The 17,510-nt window shown below is 38.1% G+C and overlaps 1 protein-coding gene across 1 annotated transcript in view; it reads right to left on the bottom strand.

Moving 5' to 3' along the window:
* Positions 1-808: 808 nt before the first annotated feature.
* Positions 809-17,510, bottom strand: part of TSPAN8 (tetraspanin 8) — a 31,178-nt gene continuing 14,476 nt past the window's right edge. The window contains exons 4-9 of the mRNA XM_032347031.1: positions 13,840-13,977; positions 12,278-12,352; positions 12,069-12,176; positions 7,964-8,095; positions 5,017-5,100; positions 809-1,102 (exon numbers count right to left, since the gene is read on the bottom strand). Coding sequence (XP_032202922.1) covers positions 1,049-1,102; positions 5,017-5,100; positions 7,964-8,095; positions 12,069-12,176; positions 12,278-12,352; positions 13,840-13,977 — 591 coding nt within the window. The 3' untranslated portion in view covers positions 809-1,048. The remainder of the gene's footprint in view (positions 1,103-5,016; positions 5,101-7,963; positions 8,096-12,068; positions 12,177-12,277; positions 12,353-13,839; positions 13,978-17,510) is intronic.

Below are 17,510 nucleotides of genomic sequence, written 5' to 3'. Positions count from 1 at the left end.
AATCAGAAAAGTGGTTACCTTTGGGAGGTATTTGCCGAGAGTGATGAGATACTGGTAAATGATTACCAACCAACTATCAAAAAAAAAGAAAAAGAAAAGAAAAAAATCCTGATTTTATAGCATTTGCCCATTTCCATGGTATCAATCCTCTCACCATGGTGGATTTCAAGCTACCAATGTGATGTCACTGAACCCACATCATGCATACAGTCTGCCCCCGTGAGCTGGTGGGAGCCAGCTCCAGCACATCAGAATGAAGGAACATTCTGGTGTGCTGAAAATGTTCTGTATCTTGATCTGGAAAGTGCTTACACAGGTGGAGCCTTAAGATTTGTTCACTTCGTCGTGTGGATATTATACCTAAATAAAAAGTAAAATGTAAAAATACTCCTGAGAACTCGCAAGATAAAAGCACTTAGATCCATGTCCCAGAGGAAGATCCAAAGAGGTCCCTGAGATTCAGAGCCTAAAAGGCAGCACTCAGACCTTCCTGCCCCACCCCCACTTCAACAGCTGGGAGGAAAAGAAGAGATGCCATTAGGAAACATTAGCACACATAGAAAAGAAAGGCTGACTCTTTCAGCTGGGCCACGCTCAATTTTTTCAACCAGACGCTCAACTCAATCTTATCACCAATGGATGACACACCACACAGAAGACAGTGTTGCTTCTGAAAAGCCCTGATCCCCTGCTTTAACTAACTATGGCCTTACCTGTCACTTAGCAATGAAAATTAATCCACCCGGGCCTCTGAATGAACGTTCTAAGCACGGTAGGACCTGAACACAATGATTAGACATGGAAATTCGCCAGCATGCACAAGGTCACTTTTATTTTGAGTAAAAATCACATTCATATCATTTTCCTTGTGTCGCTCACATCTTAAGTATGTTCAATATGTCTGGATGATACCTGTGATCTAGTTCAATGAGATATTTGAATCAGACAGCTGCTCCTAATGTGTACGGCACTTATATATTTAAAGTTACAAAACCAAAGCCAAATGTTAAAGGGGCCCAATGGAGGATAGCTGGACACATCCACAGATTCACTTGCTCCCAATCTGGCAGTACAGGACCATAGAAAATACAAGACCAAGTACCTAGAAAATATAATAACAAGATTAACATGGAACTTAAAATTCTGGAGACGTTATAAATAGACAGAAAGGACATTACACATGAAAAGATGCTGGCTAATGACAGTTCTAATCTTATTTATCTAAGTCATCTCTCTGCTTGGGAAATTGGAGCCTCCAGTGGGACAAAAGAGTATTGAGAAAGCTCTCTGAGTAGTTTTGTGTTTTAATCAGTTTTTAGCTGGCCACTCCGCTTCTAATTGGCTCTGTTTCATTGGGTAGTATTGGCTGCCCCCAGAGCACCCCATCCTTCTCGAACACAAACACCCCTCTGTGGGACATGTATCCTAGAGCTCTGGAGAACCTAGGCCTTGTGGGGGCTAGATATACCTACTGCTTCCACGGAAGGGTTATACAATCATCTGGTTTAGATCATCTGCATAAAATCAAGGAGCCTAGAATTTCTCTTGCTATATTTTTAGGCATTGCCAAGAGGAATGAAGAAAATCACTTTTTTTTTTCTTAAAAAGCTTCTAAATCTATGGGGAATAGCTTAATTCAGGAATTTCCTTTGAAGTGAAAAAGTACAGCTAAGGCATAATTTCCATCCCATTAAATGGCTCTCCCAAGAATGAGGGACCCCAAAATGTGCCCTCATTGACTCTGAAGTCAGTGCCTGGCCTGCTGTGGCTTCCATGCAGAAATGATGGAAAGGACCCATGTGTATTGCAGACACCAGAGGCAGGAGGGGAGCGAGGGGCCATTTCTGCTGAGTCATCCCAAGTGTTCCTGTTGTACTGAGGCATCCTGCTTACTAATTCTTCCCCGGAAATGCATTTCAAACAAGAATTGCTGCCCCATATTTCTTCCTTCTTAAAAACAAACCAGTAGACACCAATTCTCTGCAAAAATAATGGTTTTCATCCTTAATGTTTTTCTAGAATGGCCTGGAAAAGCCCTGGAATTTCATTTTTTTGCCATAGTCCCAAACCTTCAGTCTGGGAGACAAGTATCAGGAAAGAGGAAAGAAAATGGGCAATAATCAATCAATCAATTAATTAAATAAAAAAAGAAAATGGGCAAAATATTGAGATAAAGCTACTGTCTATTGTTATTCATTGTCACAGCCTTGAAATAGAAATCCACTATTCATCAGCAGACTAAATAATTAATATCACATTTTTTTGCATTGGAAAAGATACTTTATCACTGTTCATAAAAACAGAAATAATTAAAAGAGATTCATCAGATAGTGATGGGTGCTAAGACTCAGGATAAAAGTGCTAAGTAGTGTGTGTGATTTCCCGTGTTCTGAAGCAATCCAAAAAATGTTACAAATTCTCATTTCCTTCTCTCTTAACTGCTCTGTTTCTAGGATCTCCTGTCAAGATAATGTCTATCCTACAAAGTGATGACGATCATTGCCAATGGCTCTTTTTCTCCCTAATTAAAATGAGGAGTGGAAGTGCTTCTCATTTTTTATACTGGTCTCAAATAAGGAGACATAGGAGAGTCTGGTTATTTGCACTGAATATTGAGAATTCCAATGTCTATAGATAAAATTTTCTTACAAAATAAAGTATTTTGCATAGATCCCTGACATCCTATCCGAGAAAAATCCCTCAGGGATGTGGTCTTAACAGAGCCTTGAAAATAACTATTGGCCCAGCCCCTCACAGCCTCTGCCTAAGCAGATTATCATCAAAGGTCTAAATGTCAGAGGGTGGTTTTTTCAGAGGGTGTGATATTTGTCTATGGAAATAGTTTGAATATATTTTCTGCAGGAAGCTATTTGTTTCTATTTTCTTCTTAAAAAATAGTTATTAAAGGGACTTTTCTCTCTATGTTTGTGTTTTCTTGAATTTGAGTTTGAGAAACAGAACAGAGAAAGGCCTGTTAGGCAACTAGTATTAATGCCTATAAGCCAGACTAATGCACATTTTTGGGATACAGTTTTACAGACTGGGTAATTTCAAAGCTCCTTTTTGAATAAAAAGAGGGGGAATATAAAATGATTTTTTTTTTCTCTTCAAATCCTAGATGGAGTGCAGGTTTTAGATTGGGGGAGTGAACAACACAAAATGGCAAAGAGCTCTTTGAACCAACTCTTTGCTATATCTACAGATAGTCTAGAAATCACACTTAATTTAACTGGCATTAATTCAGAAAAAGGTATACTTTATGATACCACTGCATAAATTCCATACCTATAAATTACTCCATGGAAGTTTTCTATTAAGGTCTTTTCCTATCCATGTCTTTAGCACACCAGTAAAATATCTAAATATGCAACAACACATGGAATATACCAATTTCATAAAATACTGAAATACTATTCCTCTTGTAATCTTATTTTCCATTAGATGTACTTAGATTCTTGGCAAAGCCTTTGGCTATGATATGAGAGACATCAATCTTCCCAGTTCCCAGTTGACTATGTCCTTATTTTCTCTGGCTTTGCTTCCGAGAAGTTTCTTAAAAGCATCAGTGGTTTGTAGCCAGTCATAGTCAATTGACTGAATTTGAGTCTAACATGGATTTGACACTTATATTGACAATTACACTGAATACCTTATTTGAAGCCTGATCTTTCAATCATTCATTTAAAGTCTACTCTACCAACACACATGTATGTGTGTCTTATGCTTATAAATGTATGAGTACATCTGTGTGTGATTCCTTACTCACCTCTTCAACCATTAGCTCATATTTCTAAACTTGCATGAACCCAAAACCAAAACACAGCAGCGAAAGACATTTTACAAAAGACAGAATCAAAAGAGAAGCAGACCTGGTGACATCCATCATATGGCAGACAAAAGGAAAGTTAGCCCTATCTACTGACACAGAATGTGTCATACTTAAGCCTATTAATTTGGACTACAAGGAAGTAATACTCAACAGCTTAACTTGCTGTTCAAACTCTACTAGTAACCTAGAAGACCACTTAGAACACCAAATTGCTTCAACCCCAGCTAAAATTCCTCTCTGTTGGTAAAGTAGCAAAGTACGAGCTAGAAAGCTACCAGAAATCTCAGGGAGGGCATTGTATAGCAAACTATGAGAGTGAAGCTGAAGTTACTACCTTGACCTAACCAGCCCTCTGGGGCAGGAAGCAGGAAGACACCTCACACATCATTAGGATTCTTGCCAATGTCCTCACAGGGGATCAAGAGTGAATTGACTCATGTGATATCTAAATTAACCAAGATCTGGAATGATTCCAAAAATGCTTCTCTGAAATAGTTTTATTTCATCTTATTAGCAAAGAATTTTCGGCCACGTAGAAAGTACCTTTGAGTTCTTAGAAAAACCCATGCCAAGAAAATCCATCAAAATAAAAATCTTATACAGGATTTTTTTTTCAACACCAATAATCAAAATGATGAGTGTAAATATATAAATCTTAAGTTTCCTTTAAAACTTCTTCAAGTGAATCCATAGTCTTTAAGACGTCTGTCTCTAGTTTTTAAAAATTATTAGATTTCTCTAGATGGAACAGCAAGAAAAAAGCTCCCCACACTCTTGAGTTTTTACTCTCTACTTCAAAATTGGGAAGAGAGAAGAAATTGTAGAGGTCATGTTTTGGTTTTGTTTGGTGCTTTTTCTTCTAACTTCAGGAAACTTTAACTCTTGGGCTAATTTTCAACAGGAAAAGGATCTGGGACTAAGAACTGTTGGAATTAATTCAATTTTTGTTTCCCAGTGGAGAGATCGTTCATAAATAATGGTCTCAGCCCTGCTGAATTGGTAAGATTGTAATCCTCTTCCCAGACCGAAGACCACTAGAAAAAAGATGCTGGACCTTGGGCAGTTGGCACCCAGTATTTTTCTCAAGCACCTGGCTTATACTTGGCTTACTATTCATATTTGTTGGAAGAATTAATGAATAAACAAGGCAATGAATGAAGAGTCAATAATGCAAGGTTATACTATACCTCAATAAACACCAGTCCAAATGCTATTCCAATAACTATGAGAAAATGTTTTGCAACTGTTTCTTTTACGAAAGAAATGCATGGCTGTTAAAAACAAAAACAAAAACAAAAAAGTTACCTTTAATGAAAATTTTATTTTATTTATTTAATTTATTAAAATTTTATTTGATTTATTTTAATTAAGATTTTCCCCCCATTAGGTTGGGTTTTTACATTGCAACAGAGGAACACACTTGATCTTAGCCAAAAGGCCGAGAAGCACAGTCAACAAAAAGGAGTTAGATTACTCCACTCCACCATTCTGCCACACCACACTCCTCCCCGCTCCAAAAGGTGGTTAATTGTGGTTTGTTCACTGAGAAGTAAAATCCAACGATTAAATTCAAGTATCTCATTGCTAAATCTAGGGATCTCTAGGTATAAGTAATAATTTTATCCTAACTTTCAATTATTCATTTTAGAGCTGTTATCACTTTGAGTGTGGGTTTTTTTTTTTTTTTTAGGTTTGTAATCTGCAACAAAGAGTTTCCTGATTTTTGTTTTAGCTAACTATAAAACAAGTTTTCATTTTTAAAACAAGGTTTTTAAAAAAAATCCCTTAGTAATTTATATCAGGATTATTTTTACTTTAAAAGGGAAAAAGATATTATGTCCACTCTTTTGTCTTTACTTCAGATAAAAATGAGAATTGAGAAAGTAGATTCTCTGCCATATTTGTTGAAATATATTCAAACTGGCATGCAATTTCAAGCTTATAACATTTCAGACCAGACCTAAAAATTCCAACAATTGTAAATTACATGGGTAATTTTCAAAATGGAAAAATACTGCATAATGTAATAGTGGGATTATCTGTATTGCCAGAAAATATATCATCCCTGTGATAGTCTTATATGTGCAGAGGGATAACAAAATATTGCTACGGTTGATAAAATAAAAGTTCTCCATAAGCCTGAGTAAAACAGTCTCTTCCTTCTCATTCTCGAATGTAATGGGTTTCTCCATTCACATCTGATCCAAAGTGGTAAAACATTCGAGTAAATTATTATGTCATGTAGGGTTAACTATGAGATTAATAATCTTATCTACTGAGTCACATTCATTATATTTGAGGAGCTTTCTCCCCCTTTCCCCTGCAGATAACCAGGTTACCTTGACAAAGGAAGGGGGAAAAAAAGGAAATGTGAATTATGGCAATTCCAGATTTCTTATTTTTCCAGACATCTTGCAAATGACACAAGGCAGATGGAAGTATTTTATGAATTTATGACCCTCCTTTTGGGAAACTGGTACAGCTATCAGCCTATCTTCCACTGAATTATGTGTGAATTTGGAGGGAATGTCTATTACTTTTTAGGATAAAGAAATCTATCCTGCAGAAAAACACCTTTGAATCGAATCTTTAATGGGCAACAGATAACAATCTACAACTGAATTTACTAATGCCCTCATCATCCTAAAAGTGGCAACTGCATTCATTTATACCATATTTATTTCACCTCTTCCTCGAGATACCGCATCACTAAACTAGGTCGGAAGAAATATAAAAAGTAAGAATAAAACTGCTTAGGGATATTACTTTGACAATAAAAAAAACATGGTTGCTCTGTAGTCTGGTTGGGATAACTTTCCCCCGTGAATTATGTTAAGTACTAGTAACAGCAATTCCCCTTTAGAACAGTCTCCTGATTTGTGATGAGATTAGCAAAAGGGATGTGACAGCCAGCGGGAGAGAAATGTCCCCCACGATACTTTCTATTTCCTACTATATAATTAACCTTAATAGCCATTACTGCACCAATGCCAAAATGAAAATAATCTTCAGATGTTACAGAAATTAATTCATTGAATTATAATAGCTTTTATGCATCTTTCTCCCAACTAGATGATAATCTCCTCAAAGGTCCAGACGTATGTGATTTTAGCAAGGGCCTGTCTGATACGTGGTGGACACTGTAGAATAACAACAAATAAATGAAACATTAATATCAATTATCATTGTCCTCTGCATTCCTCCCAAGCAGAGGGAACAATTTATGTAAAGCCCCATGGTAAGGAACAGATATTATATTCTTGAACCCTGAAGACTATGTTTGATAAGGTCCCATAATACCTTGCACCTGCCTCTATATAAGAAATATCAATAATTTGTTGAAATGAAGTTGCCTAGTTTTCACTCTCTCTTCATTATTTGAGCGTCATCTCCATGAGTGCAAACATTGTGCCTGTCAGGAATAGATTTTCGGTGGCTGGTAAAAGTCCTGGCCCCTAGGAGGTGGTCACTCAGTTTTGATGAATTAAACAGTAATAAGAAATATAACACATACTGACATCTACAAGTGACATAAATATGACAACTACAGCTCATAAAAGACAAACACAGCTTTTTCAATTGACTTTAAATGTCTGAGGCCACTTCTTAATTGGAGCAATAATTAGGTAAATTGATTGATGTACTTAACATCCAGAGCCAAACCCCTAAAGGCCAAGTCTTTATACCTGCACAATTACTTGAGAAAAGGAATCTTTGATAAAAAAAGAAATCTTTACTTCACAAACTAAAGTGAAAATATAGTTTTCTAGGACTTATGTTAAAATAGAAAAAATAAAGAACAATAATGATTAGTCATTAATCATTATTAATGAAGATGAGATAACTTTCATCAGTTAGATTGTGCTTTCCTTCTTGCAGTGGAATGTTTCTTTGATCTATTAATGTTAACTTTAAAAGATATCAAACTCACAGAAAAAATAAAAAATACTTTCACTTTTTTATATCCACTTTTATCTTTAAATAGGATTTGTTTATTATTTGGGAAATTCCTGGGACTTTTATATCATTATTCCCATTGTAATTTCTTGCAATTTAATTTTTTTTTTTGTAGAGACTCATGGTGAAAAAGAATTAACAGAACCACTTACTATGTCAAGTTTGATTTGTTCTTACCTGTTTGTAAACATTTTTGCCTTCATATACCACACAAGAATCTGTCGAACTTGTACATTCACATGACTTAAAATTTTGTTGAAAATTCTTTCCCCAGTCAGCAGCTCCATTGACCAAACCACAGCATTTAAACTGTTTAATGGAAAGTAGATATATGAAACAATCACCAAAGAAAATTTAAAAAAATTGTCAATACGTTGAATCTTATTTTTCTGAAACTATTATTAAGGTGTTTCCTATACCAAAATGTCATGTAAATCACCTCACTAATTTCTCTGGATATAGAAGCAAAAATGAAGAAATCTTCCATTTTGGTCTTAATATTAATGAAGGAAAAATAGGGTTGCAGATGCACATGTCTGAGGAAGTTGGAGAAAAGATGAAAAATTCACCTAGTTTTAAATGACAAAAGAGAGGGGCAGAATCAGGTCTATGTACCCCAGATTTGGGGAAAGAAGCTTCCAAAAAGTTCATGAGAAAATCAAGTTCTCTTTAAATAACTTTTGCTCAAAAGAGATGAGAGGTTTTAAAAAATGATTTTAAAGAGGTTTTAAAAATGATCTTTGATCATTTTTGAAGGAGAGGAGGAAAGAATGAGAGACCTCTCAAAGGCCAAAAGATGATGCATGGTGAGCCTCCGGTAAAGCTGAATTTTACATGGACCTCTGCAAAATGGGGGAGGGAGGCAAATGAAGGAAGAAACTCTTAAAATAATGTCAAGGAAGGCCCAGAATATACTGAAACATGGGGAAACATTTAGGGAATCTGTGGTCGTGTTTTGGGAAAAGAAACAAGGAACAATAAACCCGATGACTCAGGGTCCATGGCCCATCGTATGATCAGATGAAAGAGAGATGTAACCGTACCTCATCTTGTTCTATTTTATCTATTAGAAAGACAACTCTTCATGAAGAAAAGGTAGAAAAAAATGCTGGAGAAAATAGAACCCAGACTACATGATTTTCTAGGCTAAGATGCATTATAAATGCCAGGATATTGAGAAATCTTTCACTTCTGGCTGGGTGACCACACTACCCCCATTACTTAACCCCTCAGTGCTACAGTTTCTTCATTTGTAAAATGCAGATAACAGTAGTTACTCAGAGTAGATAAGTCATGGGTTTGTTGTAAAAAAACAACAAAAAAAGTAATATTCCTGTGAAGATGGGAAGTGCTTAGCCCAGTACCTGGCTTATAGAAAGTACTCAGTATGTGGAAGCTATTGTTGCTGTTATTGTGGTGGGTGTTACCATTTCCATTATACTCTGTTTAACACTGATATGAATCATTTAGATAAATATTTGGAAAGTACCTTTTCAACTCTGTAGTTGCTATAGAGCTGGCAGTGATGATTAACATTTTGGGGAATGGACTCAAGTTCCAAAGTTAGTTGAAAAAAATAGACTCAAACCAACAAGTTCAGTTGAAGCAGATATAAAGTCTTGCCCTTTGGCTCAAAGCCTTAAATGCACAAATATATGACTCAGCAGACATTCATATGACGAAGAGTGAAAGATTTCAGTTTGTCCCAAGGTCAATCAGTATGAGCAAAAAAAACAATCTTGAAAAGCTTCCTTTCCTGTTTTCATGATAGACATGATTAATTGCTCATGCTTTTTGATTAAATAATCTTGAATAATATTAATTGATATAGACAGCCAGATTTTTTTAAAAGTCCCATTATATGTACTCACAGATCAGTCCATATTTGGAGAACAATATACCTCAGGACTCCTTCCTTAAGAAGAGGCCTAGAAGCAGAAGACATGGTAGGAGGTAGAAAGACTAAACTTGGTATGATATCTGGTCACCAGATCAGATGTGTGATAAGTCAAGGAAGAAGTTGGCCAGGATTTGTTGGAAGTGTTATCACAGCTGGATGAACAAGACACAGCACAGTGAACAATACAACCACCTCTAGACAAAGAGTCGTCACCAAGAATCCGAGAGAAGCACTTTCCATTAGTATGTTAGCAGAGAAGTCATGGGGGCATTTCTCCAAAATCCAAAGAAAAAAACCACTTTGTATATACAACTTCTGTTCATGTGTGGTGGGGCCCCGAGTCATCCAGCAAGAGTTGGGTGTAGGATTCTTTTTCCAAAAAAAAGTGTTACTAAACCTTGGTGGAGAGAGGAAGAGGGAGGAGGGAGGAAGGAAGGAAGGAAGGAACTCAAAATGGACATTAAAAAAGAACTGTAGTTCTATGAGCATAGGAAGCTTCAGGCATAGGATTAGCATACAAGAACGGAAGTAATTCAGAACTGTGCTAAAATAAACGGAACATTTAGAACCCCATGGTTGTTACTGGGACCTTGGATATCAGGGACAATGTGCAGCAAGTGCAATTCAGGACCCAATCCAGAGATCTGGTGTTTACCTAGAGCACCTTTTGTCTTAAGTCAACCACCAGGGAGGATCAAGGATGATCGGTCCCACTCAGGGGAAGAACTGGGTTGCTTAAATTCTTCCTGCTTTCAACCTGGGTTGATCTGGGCTCCAGAGTAGGATGCTGGAGGGGAGAGGATCAAGAAATGCAGCTATTGGGGATGCTGGGAAAAGCACACCACAGAGGAAGTGAAACAGAGACTGACTCCTATCAGGTTTCAGCTCTTGGAAATGATGCTTTAAACAGAATTTTTACAAGCTGGAGTCTATTCAAACAGGAACTGGGGAATGCTCTGGGAAAAAAAAAAAAAAGTCATCTGATAAATAGTTCAAGAAACCAAGGATGTTTCAACTTAAAAAGCAAAGCTTTTAGAAGTCATATGATAGCCATTGTCAAAGTACAAGCTGCAATGTGCAGAAGCATCAGTAGATTTTCTTTTTTCCTCTGAAACTCCAGAAGGAAGAACTAGGACTAAATGATGTAAATCCTAGGGAGGCAGGTTTTGTTTCAAATTAAGAAAGAACATACTAATCATCAGACTTAGATATAAATGGGGTGGATGGGCAAAAACTGATGAACTTAAATTCTTCAATGCTTAGAGGGTGAATAAACATAAATAAATAAAAAAAAAACTTCAATCAATGAGAAGTCAAGTTAAATGCCCTACAAAGTCCAGCTGTCCTCTGAGATTCTGAGAATTTCCTTAACATGTGAACCGAATGCTACATGTGGTTAATACAGTGGGAATTCTGAAGAAAAAAAAAAAAAAAGAGTGATTTGGAGTTTTACAGAGTAAGTAACATTTTCGTTGAGCCCTGAAGCACATGTAGTATTTGGGAAGAAAGAGAAAAGTATTAGTATTTTCCAAGATAGGGAATGATGCCAAGGTAGGAAGGCAGAATTGTTTAAGGGGTCCTGAGCAGACAAACCTGACTGGACGAGAGTGGAGGGGAGGGGCTTCTTTTTTGTTTTGTTTTTTGTTTTTGTTTGTTTTATATTTACGGAGTAGTATTTACGAATATTAAAATATACGGTAAGAGCCAGAGAATATAATACCTTCAATGCCTGTCCAAGTTTTGACTTTACCCTAAAGACAGAGAAGCAACTTCAATAAGTAAATAAGGGAGAGGCTGGTATACCAATTAAAAAAAAATTACTAGTCAGACGACGGGGTTCAAATTCCAAGCTTATTACTCATTAGCCATCAGACCTCTCCAACACCTAACCCCCTTATCTATAAAAGAGGGATAATAAAGATATAATGATCCACCTCAAAGAGTTGTCATAAAAATTAAATGACCTGCTAAATGTAAGGCCCAGTACAACTAAGTAGCAAGAAATGATACATGTAATTCTTTTTATGACAGAGGGGACAGACATGGAGACAGAGGGAGAGAGACTTTCCAAATGCCCCAAACACACTATCCTGGTTAATGGTAAGAAGTATGAAACAACTATTGATTTGGTCCATTGAGGCTTAATTGGTCATAAACATATCTTCTTAATCTCTGTCCTCCTAAACTGGGTCAGAACTTCATAAGAAGCTGGAAGCAAAGTCAGAAATACTCTTGGATTTTTCTTACTGCATAGTGACAGAATAATCAGTCAAAATCTGCAAAACGGAGACATGTTTTTACTTTAAGGAATACTCCTGCTAAAAATTAAGTAAACGCAAAACCGACGCCCCACTCCCCAAATGACCTATAAATGCTAATTACCTTTTCTTGAAATGTAGCCAGGGCTTCCTGGAATGCTTGTGCCTCCTCATCTGTTTCACTTAAAAGCTTTATATTTTCATAGAAAGTCTCATTCAGAATGCGCTCGGACTGAAAATTGAAAAGCATTGTTAAATTATTCATGCTGGAAGGTAGTATTTTGATATTTTAGACTTTTCCGGAATTATCAAATATCACGTATATATACATACATCAGATCTGAAGGTAGCTCCCAGGACACCTGCTGCCACCTGCAGGAGCAGGATCAGAAGTAAGCCTATGAAGAACTGAAAAAAAAAGAAAACAAATGGAACACGTATTATCCCCAGGGCCTTCAGTCACATCTTGGGACATTTGGGCTTGGCGCATTGTTCTGCAATCAGGATCACATTACCGTTGGAAGAATAACCCCATTCCTCATTTATTCTACCCTTTGCCTCAAAAAGACAATTTCGGGCCATTAGTCGTCAAAATCCTTTGTTTCAAACACCGACTAAGCAAAGCGGTTAAAACAAAAATTTACTGAGAGGATTGTAGACGTCGGTGTGATGTTGAACGGAAGGAAGTTTGAACGTTTACATACATACAATTATTGGAATATTCTTACTCTTTTTTCTTCATCAAATGCAAACTCACACACACTTTAGGACAAACTTCAGAAAGGAGTTCAAAACAAGTTTTCTACCGTTAGCAGAACCACCTGGGATCTCATTATACATGTACACTTCTGAAACCTGCCTCAGATCTACTGAATTCTAACTTGAAAGAATGCAGCCCACAAATTAGTTTTCTCTCTTTAAAACAAGCTCCTCAAGTAATTAAGTCCCCCAAATTGCGAATGAGGCCTTATTGATCAAAAGGCAACCACTAGGGATACTATTAAAATCCTGCTGAGGTCTGTGTCTCCGCCTTCCCTCATAATACACAAACTGTTACACAGTATCTTTCAGGGACTGATACAATACTTACTCTATGAGAGAAACAAGCTGAAGTGATCTCTGTAAACACTAATGTTAGCTTTTATCTAATAAATATGTCAGGATATTTTTCTAATATTTTTTCTACATCCATTTATTATTTTCTACTGTACCTGGTAAAGGTAAAAGTCTGTGGACTATCCCATCCCAATCCATCCTCCCTGAAACTTTCTAAGCAACAAATCTGATTACCTCACTCTCTTATAATTTGGTCAGCATGGAATAGGATTTGGCGCCGTCCGCACTCAGACCCATCTCCCATCATGCACTAAAAACAGCCTCTGTCACACTCTAGACACACTCAAGGCCATGTCACTCCCTAAACATGCCAGCACCACGCTGACAAACTGTCTCTCTGGAAAGCCCGTCACCCCCTCACCCACACAAACACCACTTTCACTTCCGCTTCTAGCTCGAAAGTTCTCTCCTCTATCCTTGCCCTCCTCTTCTTGGGCCATACACACTAGAGCTAATAGTTGGCTTGTCTGTCTTCCCTAATGGGTTCTAATTGTCTTAATGTCTTTGTGTCTTTTAGCCCAGTATCTGGCACACAACCCTGTACTCAGTAAGAAGGGAGGAAGGGAAGGAGTGGGGAGAGGGAGAGAGGAAGGAAGGACTATAATTTCTTAGGGCATCCTCTAATCTAAGCTAAAAAATATTAGCCTCTATAATCAACCCCCCTAAACAAAAGTTAGAGTTTCCTCAGTCTTGGGAAGTCTTTTTGACAGACAATGGAAATGGAAGACCAGCCTCAGAAGTCTGAAGGTTGGGTGTTGGCATCTGTCTGGAGAACTCACCAAAAGAAGCAAGCAGCGGCTTTCTCTCACGGCACCACAGCATCCCAGGAAACCCAGAATCATGACGATAGACCCCACAGCGATCAAGATGTTCACAGAAATATAGGGGCTAGTAACAGAATTCCCAGGGTTGAGAATCTGAAAATAAAAAAGAGATGAATGACAGAAAAATCCCTTTCTTCCATGTTGGTTGTTCAAGAAATATCCATTGGGTACTTAGTATGGACCAGGCCCTATTCTGGCACCTTAAGATACTTCAGTGATTTCCAGAAGCAAAAAAATTCCTGCTTTTAAGGAGCCTCCATTCTTTTGAGGTATTACTTACCTGAATAACATTTTCCAATGTATATTTTTCTAAGATGATATTTTGGATGCCTTATTGAGGAAATGTCATAGACTTTTAAAATGGCGATTATTTTTTTTTAAAAAGATCTTATTTATTTATTTAACAGATAGAGATCACAAGGCAGAGAGGCAGACAGAGAGAGGGAGGAAGAAGCAGGCTCCTGGCTGAGCAGAGAGCCGCATGTGGGGCTCGATCCCAGGACCCTGGGATCATGACCCGAGCTGAAAGCAGTCGCTTTAACCCACTGAGCCACTCAGGCACCCCTAAAATGGCGATTATTTTTTAAAAGCTTAGAGGGATAGGTACTTTCACCCATGATGTGATTTTTAGTTTTCATATTTTGTGTTTTATACCTAAGAGTCACATAGTAAACCATGCATATTTTATGGCAATCTAATTATTTAAATTCGAAAGGCAAGTTCCTCAAACTACCAAGAGACCCAACAGTATGAATGAGTCTTAAAAAAAATTAGGGTGAGTCAAGTAAGCCATATTCCAAAGAGTGATTGCTGTATGATTCCATTTATATGACATACAAGAATAAGTAACTCAGAAATCAGACCAGTGTTTGACTTTGAGTAAGACAGGAGGGAAAGATGGAACCAACTGCAAAGGGATATGGTGAACATGTATGGGTGGATAAAAACGCTTTGCATGTTGATTGTAATAGTGATCACGCAGGTCTATACATTCGCCCAAACAAACAAAAATATTTAAACCAAGAAAATAATGCTAGTTGCTGACATTCCATGTAATTCTGTCTCCTTGTTCCCAGAAGGTATGGTCTTTAGAGTCGTCAGAAACTCTTTACTTTGCCTGTTAAGCAATGGTATATTGAGGAACACATCCTAGGGCTCCTTATATGGGCTTGGGCTACCCTCCCTGCATAATTCAGTTTTTCTCTCCCGTAATACAGATACTCTTCTTCATCAGCTTTCTGATACCTGCCCTCAATCTACCACTTGTTTTCCAGATAAATCATAAGCGAAAACTGAAGCCTTGTGCCTATTCTGTACGCGAGTGCTCCTGGGATCTCATCCATTAATATGCTCTCTATCTACCGGGCTATTTCCAGGCAGAGTCCTAGCTGTTACACTACCTCAGAGACTCTGCCTTCTAGAAACTGCTGCACAGCATGTGGGCCAGCATGTGGACTCCCTTAATAGGAAATACATTAAAAAAACACAAACTGCTAATAATAATGTGTATGGTTTTTAAAGACTTTAAAAACCAGCTTATAGCCTAAAGGAAAGCTTCATTCAATGTTAATAGGAAAGAATGCGCTGCAACTGTAAAAGCATTAAAACAAAGATTTATACTCTAGTCAGAGTCCTTATATATAACTAAGGTTCTAACCCCAGACTAGTCAACTAACCTTGTGGGGCCCTGGTTTCCCATTTATAAAGGAAACTGGGTCAGCCTCTGTGATCCCTGAGGCCTCCTTTGTCTCTAAGAGTCTGTGCTTACAGATAATGTTTCAACCTACATATTTAGAAAGCTTGGTTATGTCTTAAAGATTTTTTTGTTTGTTTTTCAGGGTTTTTGTTTATTTAATTGTTGTTTGCGTGTTCATACTGAAGCTAAGAAATTGGTTTTGTTAATAAACACAGAAGGCACCTGGATCAGAGCAGATAATGACCCAAAAAAGCAGCATTAAGGAAACCCCCTCTACCCACCTACCGTCAAACATCACTCCCCTAGAACATTGTGGCCAGTGCAGGTAAACCTGAAGGCATCTGAGAGGGATAACTCACTGTCTTGAGATGTCAGAATTCGGCTTATAGGCCAGACAGAAATAACAGGTCAAATACCTACAGGGGAGACTGCAGAGGGCAGCCAGCATTGTAATGAAGCAGTTCTAGAAGACTGGTGTGGGCAGCGTGACCCTTTGCCAGAGACTGGCCAGAAAGCAATGTGTTGGATGCCTGAGGGTTTGCTGTTCTAAGACCAGCCCAACAAGTGGCTCTTCTTTTTCAGGCAAGACATGGAAATCTGAGTTCAGGTGTTCACTCCAGGAAAGGGAGACCAGAGTTTCAAAGGCTGTCTTGGATGAACAGTGTCTGTGTGGGTGAAGACAAAGGGAGAATGATTTCTAATGGCTGAACCTTGAAGAAGACTCAGGGTGTTCTTTGAATTCTAAGAGATCTCCTGAGACAGAATAGCTGCCCACAGGCTTTGCCTCAGGGTGCTGAGTTTCCCTGAGGGAAAACAAAGTGTTCTTAGCACAGATACTTTGAGCATAAAGAGATATGCTCAAATTTGTGCACAAAGACTTCCCAGACATTCTTCCTTTTTGCCTTCATGCTCCAGCTTTTCCTTGTAAAACTGGTGCCTCTGTTTTTCCCCTACTAAAATTAGTTCTTTGCAGTCTTGATTCTTAGTCAGAGACTTTAGATAAAAATAAATCAAGGGCACCTGGGTGGCTCAGTGGGTTAAGCCTCTGCCTTCAGCTCAGGTCATGATCTCAGAGTCCTGGGATCGAACCCCACATTGGGCTCCCTGCTCAGCCAGGAGCCTGCTTCCTTCTCTCTCTGCCTGCCTCTCTGTCTTTTTGTGATCTCTTTCTCTCCGTCAAATGAATGAATAAAATCTTTAAAAAAAAAAAAAAGAGAGAGAGAGAGAGAGAGAGATAAATCAAGCCAACTTCACAGAAGCCAAGCTGGTTCCTGGTGTCCTAGCAGATACGGACTTTCCATCTGGGGTTCGAGGCTGACAGAGCACAAGAGTCAAAACGTAACAGAAGATGCTGCCTTGCTCTACAAATTCATTCTGTGTCCCCAGATGTGGAGTCCCTCCCTCTCAAGGACAACAGTTTTCCTTTAATACATTCAATGTGTGGAATTTCTTAACAGACTAAACACCAAAGTTGTTTACCAGAAGCACTTGGAGGAAAGAAAATGTTCCCATATCAACCAGAAATAAAGTGAAATAAAAGACAGGCTGCACACACATCTTAGAAAGGCAAACGCACCCTCTGAATAGGCAGCTGTCTAATCTCTGGGCTTAATTACGCTTCCGAAAGTCAGACGTCAGCTTCTAGACAACAGAGTTTCCGGGTATCTTCAAATATCCTTCTTGAGTGCAAACCCAGGGCCCAAGGCCACCTGGAAGTCCCTGTTAACATTTATCAGTATAAAACCATAAATGAAATCCAGATGGACTAGGATGTTACCGACTAGTTTGCCACACCTGTCCCTCACCCAGTTTCCTCACCGTGGGAAGGCACCAAATGAGGAAGCTAACTGCCCCTGTGATTCCTTGGGCTCTCTAAGGGTAGAAAGCAGATTTGAAAAAGAAAAAGAGAAGAGGAGATAGAGAAGGAAGG

This window comes from Mustela erminea, chromosome 6, assembly GCF_009829155.1.
Source record: "Mustela erminea isolate mMusErm1 chromosome 6, mMusErm1.Pri, whole genome shotgun sequence".
Taxonomy (NCBI): Eukaryota; Metazoa; Chordata; class Mammalia; order Carnivora; family Mustelidae; genus Mustela; species Mustela erminea.
Note: the sequence above shows the minus strand (reverse complement) of the source record. Positions and strands in the feature narration are given on the sequence as shown.